The sequence below is a fragment of the Ochlerotatus camptorhynchus genome, unplaced genomic scaffold (genome assembly GCF_037179485.1).
Source record: "Ochlerotatus camptorhynchus isolate MF236.1 unplaced genomic scaffold, CSIRO-AGI_Acam_v1.1 ptg000193l, whole genome shotgun sequence".
NCBI lineage: Eukaryota > Metazoa > Arthropoda > Insecta > Diptera > Culicidae > Ochlerotatus > Ochlerotatus camptorhynchus.
Genome location: NW_027040683.1, coordinates 9007700 through 9019139, shown reverse-complemented (window position 1 = coordinate 9019139; position 11440 = coordinate 9007700). Strand labels below are relative to the sequence as shown.

The following is an 11440-nucleotide window of genomic DNA, read 5'->3' as shown; positions in this document are numbered from 1 at the left end:
TTCCAGTAACCCGCTTTCTGTAACCATTCGGAAGTTTTTGGTAATACTTTTAAAATCTACAGCAAAGAATCCTTCACTTTATTTTATAACCTTTGAAAGCGGAGAAACTTCGAACGAAGCAAGCAGCAGCATAACCAAACTCGTCATCGCGTACACATGTGCTTTTGTAACCCCCGTAAAATGCTATTCGTCGATCGCCGGATTTTGGAACCGATCCTAAACTCTTACCTCCTAATTGGTATTATGTATATAACAAAAAAAAAAACTCGAATTTCGAATTAGTTTAAATACGAAAATCTGTACTTACTCTACTGGTTTAAGGTAACCGGAACAGTTGCTGTGTCTCCGCTCTTTCGTTACGTCCTAATCCCATCCCCGGTGAAGACTTACCCTATCCGGTAGTTGTTAAATTATGCTAATGGTAAAAGTTCTATCTTTACAATCACTATGGTTTTTGATGGACTTACTCTCTAAGCGTGGAAACGGCGCCTTTTCGTTCTTGGTTGAATCGTTATAGATTACTTAATTACTATCTCTTCCCCTCGCCTAACATTTAGGATGAAGAGACCTCCGACGATGTTGTACTGGAACACAGAGACATCGAGGTTGATGCTGATGAGGGTGATGATGTTGGTGATGGGGGTGCGTACGTTAGAAAACATAAATCTTTGCACAAAACTTAACGTTCACAGCTTCGATATTTTCACAGTTGATTCGTTTGTGTTTTATTCCCTCTCACATGCACTCGTCAAACGTAGTCGTCACTCTGTGCCACGCCGCACAGACACGGCTCGTCTTCAGATGTCTTCGCAATCACAATCGTTGATGTCGGTCGTTGCGGTACCTCGGTAGTACCGGACACCTTGCTCCCGATCGTACGTGATGCGGGACTTTCGCTTTCTCGAACCACCCTGCTGCAGCCTGCTGCCACCACTAGCACCAACCCCACTGACACCGTCATAGCTACTGGTAGAACTCCCGGCCGTGGCTGTGGTACTGCCACAGAGTTCTCCCTCCACATCGTCATGACCTCCACTATCCAGAACTCCTCCACTGCTGCCACCACTTCCGCTGAGTACACTGCTACCGGTGATGCTTTGCATCCGGTGCACCACACTACTTCGCCGGCCTTCCCGGCTACTGGCACTGTCCTGCTGCTGTAGCTGCGGCTGTCGAGACAGCTGCGGCTGTTTCTGTTCTTGCTGTTGTTGTTGTAGTTGTTGTTGTTGTTGTTCTTGCTGTTGTTGTTGTTGTTGTTGTTGCAACTGTTGACAGGAGTGGCCACGGAGGTCCTCGCCACCGTCAACTCCACCTGGTCCTCGGGCGTTTGGTCTCGCTTTCCGCCAGCGATCGCCAAACAGTTGCTCGAGATAATACCGTAGTCAGATTCTAGTCACCGTCGGAGCGTTCAGGAGCCTGAAATGAGCGGAAAATTGTTGGTGAGAGGATTTAGTTATCATTACGTGTGGTTTTACAAAGGCTGACCAACAATGGACCAGCATTTGTTAAGGGTTATTTAATAATTGTTCTAGAAGCAACCGGAAAAGGTAAGATTCTATTACTGATTCACATCAAAAAGTAAACAGAATATGTAAGAATTAATGCTACATTATTACAATTAATACGAAACATTATTTTCAAAAGTTTTGTTCCTAACGGCAGAGAATCGCTTGTTAACACTCCGAATACGGAGGGGAAAAATACTTTACGCCGACTGCGAAGCCTCCGAAAACGTGTAACAGCAAGTATGCAATGACATAACTTAGCCATTTATTGATTAATTAAAAAAAAAATGTTTTTGGAGATGAACCAGCCTACGGCTGAAAATCTCCTAAATAAAGAAAAAAAAAATGTGGTACCTCTAGAATTCCTAAGGCTCTGTAGATTATTTTAATTGTAGAAAGATTGAAAATAGGGTCGTCTACTTTTTCAAAAGCGAAAAGAGTCGTTACACGTTTTTTTAAAGGTGTGTTCTTATAACACAGTTCCTAATATTTTTTGAAATAAATTGCGGAGTGCTAGGACCATTTTCATGGATTCACCACTTTTAAGGATGTTCCAGACCTACCAGAGGGCGGTTTCATGCCCATCCAGGTCAATGTTTACGTCACGATCTAATTTTTTCTTATATCATAGTTCCAAGAGATTTAAAAAAAAACTGCTGAGTTCTAGAATTAGTTTGCATGAGCCAATTTTATCGATGCTCCGAATCTTCCGAAGGACGGTTCCATAGCCATCCGGGTCCATGTTTATGTCACGACCCCAAATTCTTAACCGTGGAGTTCTAGGATCAGTTTCATAGATTGGAAACTTTTACGGATGTTTCGGATCTTCCGGAGGACCGCTCCGTTGTCTCCAGGATCCATTTATAGAAACCATGACTGTATTCTGGTTAATTATGAACATTTGTGCCCATTAATCTTATTTATGGATCTTAGGCCACTTGCAAAACGTGGAACTACTCTTTTCGCTTTTGAAAAAAGTAGACGACCCTATCTTTTTACAATCAAAATAATCTACATACCCTAGAAATTCTAGCAGTACCACATTTTTTGAAATTCATCACGAAATGGCTAAGTTATGCCATTGCAAACTTACCGTTACACGTTTTTCGGAGGCATCGTATTCGGAGTGTTAATTTATTCTTGCACATCCCGCCTGATAACATTCATGGCAGGAACGTGTGTTCTTTGATATTGTCTCCTACGGACATTTTTCAGACGGATCAAGAGCTGAAGATCGTCGTCTATTATAATTGAATCGAATTTAACCTCGTATTTTGCTACTGATGCAGCTTTTGCTTCAACTATAGAAGTAGTCAGAGATTCAAGACCATAATTAACATCATTTTTGGTTCGCAAAGGAATGTTTGGATCGAAGCTATATTCCATAAATGTTCGATATTGCTCCCAATCAGTTCTATGGTAATTGAAAGTAGAGCTGTTGGGATTAGACATTATTTCTTGGGATATTTCAATAGCTACTGGAAGATGATCAGAACCGAAGTCAGCATGGGTAACCGATTGGCTTCAAAGTTGACATCAATTAGTTAATACCAAATAAGTTTAGTTATCTACTTCGAATAATTTTGCTATCAGTTGATATTATAAAAGAAATTATGCAATACTTTAGTAATTAGCGTAAGGCTTTAGTCGATAAAACGTTTTGAAATTGGTTGACTAAATTTGCATGGATCACTGGATTTGTTTGCAACGATAACAAAATCAGTTAGATTTGTGATATCCAAAGAGTATTCATTTGTTATAATTTCTTAGGTTAGCTGTTTATTCAACCACATTGATAACAGGTTCAGTTATCAAATTTTGATAACCGGGAATCAAAACTTATTATCAATTTATATGGCCTTAAGGGTGATCGAGGTCTTCAAACTGAGATATCGCTTTTCCAGGGCTGCTTCGTCATCGGGGTTCGATGGATTCAATATCCTTCCAGAATTGCATTCTAAAACGCAAGAAAGTCCTGCCACAGTAGGTGCAGGATCTCGAGTTCTGCGTTGAGGTCGTCGATGAACATCGAGTCGGGTTCGAACTTGCTTACTCGAAATGAACAGTGTTTCAGTTTTCCGTCTACTGCAGATCGTCGTAGCTTCAGTTGGTCCATGGTGTAGTTGGATGACATCCTGGCTACAGCGCCAAATGTTCTCGTAGCAACGATTTACAAAGACGAAACTGGCCGCGAAATGGAATTCTGACGGACTACTGGGCGATGGGTATACAGCCATTCCATGGTAGTTTTGTTCCTTATTGCAAAATATTAGACCCGTTTTTTTTTTATTTTGTCATTAGGGAGCCCATTTCCATGTTAAAATAGTAAAAAAAAAAAAAATTTTTTTATTATTGTTCTTTTTTTCAAAAATGACTGTTTTAAAAAAATTATAACTTTTAAACCACTGGGTCGATTTTAAAGATCAAAATATCAAATGAAAGGTAATACTTTTTAAGGTTAATATACTGAAATTGAAAAATTGAAGTTTTGTATTGAAACGCATTGATAACATTTGTTTTTATGGTTTCCATGGTTTGTAGACAGGGTGTGCAAAATGTTTTTATATTTTTCCTTAAAAATGTAGCCTGTTTTTCACAAGATATGAAAAATCAGCGATGTGTTTTTTTTCTCGTTTTGGAGTTATATTTGTTTGAAGTTATCAAGTTATTAAATCCAGTACGATAAATCTCTATCTGAATATAATAACGAAATAAGGAAATCTAAGAGGCGGTCTTGGATTAGAATGTGTGAAAGCATAAACAGTGTTCTGGAAGTGGCAAGGTTACGGGGTAATGGTAATCTCAAATGTCTTGATGAAGGTTTCACCAAATCTCCTTCTGAAACATTAGATCTAAAGATTGAAACACATTTTCCAAGATCAGTCTAGTGTCAGGAATCGGCTAACTCTGATTTTGTTGATGAAAGATGTTCTACGGAGACCTCTTCGGAGTCTCAAAGAACAGGATAGACCACACCAGATAAAGGGTGTCCACGATGAAATTGCCACACTATGAAATTGCTCTAACTTTTTAACCGTTGGGTAGAATTTAATGAAAATTTGGGTGGATTTAGTTCATAGTGCATTATTTACATCCTGCAAGTTTTAAAGTCCTGTGATCAAAACTCGCGGAAATGGAGTCGAAAGAACAGCTCGTGCGTGATAAAATCTTGCGCATTCATCACGAGAACAAGGATCTCTCGCATCGTTCCATCGCTAAAACGTTGGGAATCGCGAATTCCACGGTGTCGCGAGTGATTAAGCGGTTCGAGGAACGGTTGACCACCGATTGGAAGATCAGAAGTGAAGGAAAAAGTATTCCGTACAACACCAAAAATCACAACCGCGTAGTTGGGGCCTTCAACCGAAATACGAACGCCTCCGTTAGGGATGTGGCTAAGAAGCTGCACCTAAGCCGAAGTTTTGTCCAGAAGGCCAAAACTAAGGCTGGGCTTCGAACGTTCAAGGTACAAAAGGCCCCTAATCGCGACGAGAAGCAGAACAAGTCCGCCAAAACCCGTGCCAGGAAGTTGTTCCTCAACATGCTGACGAAAGTTGAATGCTGAATCATGGACGACGAAACATATGTGAAGGCCGACTTCAAACAGATCCCCGGCAACCTGTTTTTCACGGCCAAGGATAAGTTCAGCGTTCCGGAGCATGTCCGCACTCAGAAGATGTCCAAATTTGCGAAGAAATTCCTGGTTTGGCAAGCCATCTGCACGTGCAGGAAGCGGAGTGCACCTTTCGTGACCCAGGACACGATGAACGGACAGGTGTACATAAAAGAGTGCCTCCAGAAGCGGCTGCTTCCTCTCCTGAAGGCCCACAACGTCCCAACAATCTTCTGGCCGGATTTGGCCTCATGCCACTACTCCAAGGACGTGCTGAAGTGGTATGCGGACAATAAGGTCAATTTCGTGCCGAAAATGTTCAACCCTCCCAACACTCCGGAGCTCCGCCCCATCGAGAAGTACTGGGCGATTATGAAGCAGCACCTTCTTAAACGACCTAAGGTAGTGAAGACAGTCGAGGAACTGAAGAAAGTATGGGTTTACATGCAAAAAACGGTTGATTCACAGGTTGTGCAGAATCTTATGGCCGGGGTTAAGGCCAAGGTGCGGGCATTTGCGTATGGACTGTAAATAAAATACGAGTAAAATGGTAAAATGAAGTTTAATAGTTATTTCTCAATCCCTGAAAATTTGATGGCAATCGGATGAAAACTCGAATTTTGCGAATCAATTTTGTGTGTGGCAATTTCATCGTGGACACCCTTTATGTAGTGAGGTTTACGAACACGGTTTGCCAAGTACGTAACGCTTGTAGCGGTCTTGATTCCACTGCATTATGAAATCATGAATTTCCAAGACGAAATCATGAATCATTGTTACGATTTCATGGGATGGCAAGTTTTTTCATTTCATGATTTTTTATTCATGAAAATGGAATCGGATTTGTTTCCGTGTACCAGGGATGGGGTCACGGGGCCAAAAATTGCTACATGTCAGCTAAATGCATGAATTGTGCTGATTCCTCTCACGCAAAGGACGACTGTCTTGTGAAGGAAGATCCTAAGAAATTTAATTGTTCAAATTGTGGTGAAAACCACAATTCCAATTTTTACGAATGTAAGACTCGCAATGCAATCCTACAATCTCCTTCTAAGCGACAGGTAGGAAACGCTCCCGAACAGGTACAAATTCCTCTGCTGTTAACAACGGCCAGCGAGGAACAAATTCTACATTCGTACCCGTAGGTACAAATATCACCCCTGCTTCAAATTCTTCATGTAAACATTACTCCACTCGCTGCTAACAATGTTCAGCGAGTTAATGGAGCTACCTATGCTGCTATTGCAGTGGGATGAAATCAAAATACTAGCCAACATAATTCTAACGGAAATTTTGATAATTTTAATTTAGGAAGCCTTACTGCTCCTAAAATGGAATTTGTACAAAAATCATCAATTGAAATGATAACTGATATGCTTAAATATAACTCCATGTTTGATGCTATTCAAACTGGAGTAAAATTTGCGAACAATATTGAAATTCAGTTATGGATTTTAAATCATTAAATATTTTAAATTGGAATGCTCGATCTCTTAAAGATAATGAGGACGAGCTATTTAACTTTTTGAGCGTTCATAACTTGCATATCGTCGTTATAACTGAAACGTTCCTTAAACCTGACCATAAGGTTAAGAAGGACGCAAATTACTTGATTTATAGAAATGATCGTCTTGATGTACCCTGTGGTGGCGTTGCCATCATTATTCATAGCCGAATAAAACATAAAATTCTTTCTTCATTTGGAACCAAAGTTTTTGAAACTTTGGGAGTTTCTGTTGAAACAAAATTTGGACAACTTACGTTTATAGCTGCCTATTTGCCATTCCACTGCGTTGGTCAGCAATAGAATTTTCTCAGAAACTTACCCGTCATGGGTCTAAATTCTTCATTATTGGTGATTTTAATGCAAAGAACACCTGATGGAATAATGCTCAAAGCAATTCGAATGGAAATATTCTGTTTAATGATTGTTCTGCAGGTTATTACACTATTCAATATCCAAACAGCCCAACATGCTTTTTTCAGTCAGAAATCCGATTTGGTCTTAACTGATTCATGTCAACTTTGTAGCCAATCGGTTACCATTACTTCGGTTCTCATCACCTTCCAGCAACTTTTGAAATATCCCAAGAAATAATTTCTAATCCCAACAGTTCTACTTTCAATTACCATAGAGCTGATTGGGAGCAATATCGAACATTTATGGAATATAGCTTCGATCCAATCATTCCTTTGCAAACCAATTATTAATTATGCTCTTGAATCTCTGACTACTTCTAAAGTTGAAGCAAGAGCTGCCTCAATACCAAAATGCGAGGTTAAATTCGATTAAATTATATCAGACGATGCTCTTGAGCTCTTGATCCGTCTGAAAAATGTCCCTAGGAGGCAATATCGAAGAACACGCGATCCTGTCCTAAGGAACAAAACTTTTGAAAATAATGTTTCTAAATTAGACCCGAGTTCTAAATTCCTCAGGAAACTCTCATCAAAATTGCGCTATTCTAGCGCTCAAAGAAGGTGGTAAATTTTTTATCACAAATGCTCAGAAACTTGCTAAGAAATTCGAGAGTTCCCATAATTTCAGTTTGGGTCTTACCCAGAGATGCCAGATTTACAGACATGTCTGTGAATTTACAGACTTTAATTTTTTTCACCGGCATTTTTTTCGTTACAGACATTTACAGACTTTTTAGTTTTTTTTCACAGATATTTACAGAGTTTTGTAATCAAGGGAAAATTTCAAGTTTACATCGTGTTTTACATAATTAATCAAGTTTTAATGCTATGCATTTTGCAACACGCATTAGAAATTCGCGCGTCAATGTGCTGCCATGTTGTATCCAAAACGAACATTTTCCATACAATTTGACAGTTTGTTTGGCGTACTCACGTTGGCCGGTCTATAACTTGACTGTCTATAGTCACTGTCACTGAAAAACCCAAATGTGCGATCAGGATAAAATTCAATTACGTTCTATGGGAGAACGGTTTAAACAAAATGTAAGTGGTTTGATTCAAATCGGTTCAGCCAACGCACAGTCGTGAGAAAGGCCAAATCTATGAACTTTTATCAATAGCACCTTTCATAGTAGTTTTTTTTTCAATAGGGTGTCTTCAGAAGAGTTTTTATAAATGACAAGACCCATTGAATAAAGTTAAGTTTCAGTTCGGAACTTCACCACAGGGGGTGCTGCAAAATCTAACTTTTTAGTTTGACCATATAGAGATATAAAGTCTTCAGTTAAGTTGTAGGTTGTTTCATAACTAAAAACTTGGTAGAAGATGCCATGTCTCTATCTGCTTGTGATTTTGAGTTATAAAGTGTTTTTTTTTTATAAAAAGGTCTTAAAAATCCGTCTTTTGTGAATATTTCCGAGATCATTTGTTTTAGATGACTATAATGTTCTGCAACTTTTTAAAAATCAATAAACTACACAACTTTACTGAAGACAAAAAAGTGCTATCTGCAAAACAGAAAATGTTATAGGCAATATCAGCTCAAAAATAGTTAAATTTCAAGCATCCACAATCTGCAAAGCGGCAAAAAGAGGCAGACGGCTCCTCAATATGATAAAACAATAGGGAAAATACTATCATTTCATCTAGTAGTCATCTGTATCCCGTTGTGCCCACATACCCCATATAACATTATATAATTTAGATGGTCTATTCCATTGATTATTATTATATTATATTATATTTATTTCCATTACCCTGATAAAGAATTTGCCGTTGAATTAATTATGTTATTATCGGTTTAAAGCCTTGTTCAATTGGAGTCACTACTTTCGTTTGACTCCAAATCAGTGTCTTCTAGCTGGTGAATTGATTGTAGATCCAGCAAATTTCTAACATCCTCAACCAACCGTCCTAGATATCTTCCTGGTATGATCGATTCGGTACCTTTTAAAATATGTTTATATTAGTTGATTTTTTTAAGTCTTTATTACGAATTTCTTGCGCCTCTTTTGACAATTGGCCTATTGGAACTAGAAAGCTTTCCACAACTTTAGATCCGTGAATCAGAATTTTGTGAACAGTAACCGGTATATAATACCAGCGGTACAATTCTACATATTTCTCAGCAGTTTCTCGGCAGTAGCTGTATTAGCTCTAGATCAATCCCGGTGATGTCAGCTGATTTTTCTGGATTTTGGAAAAACTTACATGTGTAATTTCCATCATTCGACGTACCTGCACCTCCTGAGCGCATCAATTGTCAACTCAGTAGTTTCGGCTGAATATTGGATCCTGATTGGCCTGCAGTATCTAGTAGATGATAGACGCTTATTCTGGAAAAGCAGTTTTCCATTTGCCTCTGCTTTTATGGGCACTAACGATGTAACGAACATACTTTTGTCGGAAATAGTACCATCATCTCCTTCAAACTTCATCTTGTATTCGCTTAACCCTGTAGTCCCATCGAATCCCCATTTTGCAGTCAATACAACATTATTGAGTTCGTCATCTGTGAAAGTATGAAGCATCTCAATATTTGCTTCTATTATTCTACGGCTTGTGTGTCTCAAAAGAGCCTCACACACTTAGACATTTTTACAGAAATTTGTAAAATTTTACCGAAATCTCAACAGCTGAACGTTCGGTAGACAGTTTCGCGGATTTCCTGTAATTTTTCAAAAATATCTGTGAATTTTTCACAGATATCTGTAAATAATTACAGGAAATCTTTAAAATTGTTTACCGAGCGTTCAGCTGTTGAGATTTCGGTAAAATTTTACAGAAATCTGTAAAATAATCTTAGTGTGCAAGTTTTACTTCTGCCAAAGCTTCTGAGATCAGCAAGAATTCTTTTTCGGGGTAACAACTTCTCTTTGCATCCAACACTTTGTGGTATGAAGGATAAACTTTTCTTATTGATTTTTCGTCAGATTCAGATCCAATAGCATGGCAAAAGCTTCATTATTTGTAAAAGGAACAAGAGATTTAGACACTGAACGTTGCAATGACAACACTTGCGTTGCTCTTGATGGACTTGCACAATAGTCGTGGAATCGTGTTTACCCTCCTCTCTTAGTTTCGTTTGAGTAGCATATACTAATTCAGCCGTTGGATATTTGCTCCTTAAATCCGATGCCTTCCGTCTTTTTACAACTTCGCTGCTGTCTTCGAATGCCAGTTACTTTCTGCCACGTTTAGCAGGTGAGGATGACGAAGGATTGTTATGTTAATATTTTTCCAAGAAAGTTTCAAATCCGTAATGAGTGAAAACTTCGTTGCAAACGGAGGCAACCTTTTCATCTCCTATGGAGTTTTTCCAAATGGAAAATAGCTTTCGTTTATCGATTTCAACTGAAATAGAGAATCGATAACCTCATTTTAATGTTGTTCAGTATATTTGGCTGGTATTTTCTCAAAAACCATTCCCCAGCAATGAAGCACAAGAATTATATGAATGCAGAATATCCATAAAACAAAATGCAATTCCAATCATATAAGTAAAAAAATATTTGACTTACCTTCTGTGCAATTGGACATATTATCACAATTTTCAGAAAATTATTTGCAAACGAATTTTTACTCTGATGAACGCAGATGCAACGAACGTATTGTACCATAACGCTCGAATGATAGTTAAAAACTGGTAATCATGGGTTGCTTTGTCAAAAGCAAACAAACAAAACATGGTGGGTGGTTAGAATGCTGTTGATAAAATATTGGTCAGCTCACATGGATACAACGGGATACAAATGACTACTAAATGATAGTATTTTTACTATAGTTTCATCATATTGAGGAGCAGTCTGCCCCTTCTTGTCTCTTTGAAGTTTGTGGATGCTTGAAATTCGGCTATTTTTGAGCTGATATTGCCTATAACATTTTCTGTTTTGCAGATAGCACTTTTTTGTCTTCAGTAAAGTTGTGTAATTTATTGATTTGAAAAAAGTTGCAGAACATTATAGCAAAGAAAGGAACATCAACTTTATGCAAACGCTGATCCAGAAAGTGTTTACTCTGACGATTGAAAAATCAACATCGATTTTTTCTTCCTCTAATCATTTTATATTTAGCGTGTTCGTTTATGCCAGCTTAATCTGACATAAAACGGTATAATTTCTGACTACGTTTTGAAATGACCGTTAGCTTAACAGTTCATCCTGCTTAATACGAACTGTTGTTTTAAAGCTCACAAAAATGTGAACAAACAAGTTTTTTTGTATTTATGCATATGCTGGCCATATCTAGATTATCATTTCAAGAGGACCTGTCTGCATTTATCTATTAATTTCAGGATTCATTCGATATTCTAATTGAGTAACCACAGTTTTGCAAACATGCTTCATGCTATTTGTGCCAAATAGTTTAAAGAAAAAAAAATGTAATCTATCAACAGAGGGGA

At 38.2% G+C, this 11440-nt stretch overlaps 1 protein-coding gene across 1 annotated transcript; it reads right to left on the bottom strand.

Moving 5' to 3' along the window:
* Window positions 1-284: 284 nt before the first annotated feature.
* Window positions 285-1373, bottom strand: LOC135702538 (uncharacterized). Its single transcript, XM_065223617.1, has 2 exons — window positions 464-1373; window positions 285-391 (listed from the first exon to the last, which is right to left on the bottom strand). Exon 1 carries the CDS (start codon window positions 1101-1103, stop codon window positions 798-800), a length of 306 nt encoding a protein of 101 aa, XP_065079689.1. The 5' UTR covers window positions 1104-1373; the 3' UTR covers window positions 285-391; window positions 464-797.
* Between the last annotated feature and the right edge of the window lie 10067 nt (window positions 1374-11440).

Bases quoted from the DNA above. Each gene is read 5' to 3' on its own strand.
- LOC135702538 (XM_065223617.1), bottom strand. From the start codon at position 1,103: ATGCAAAGCATCACCGGTAGCAGTGTACTCAGCGGAAGTGGTGGCAGC.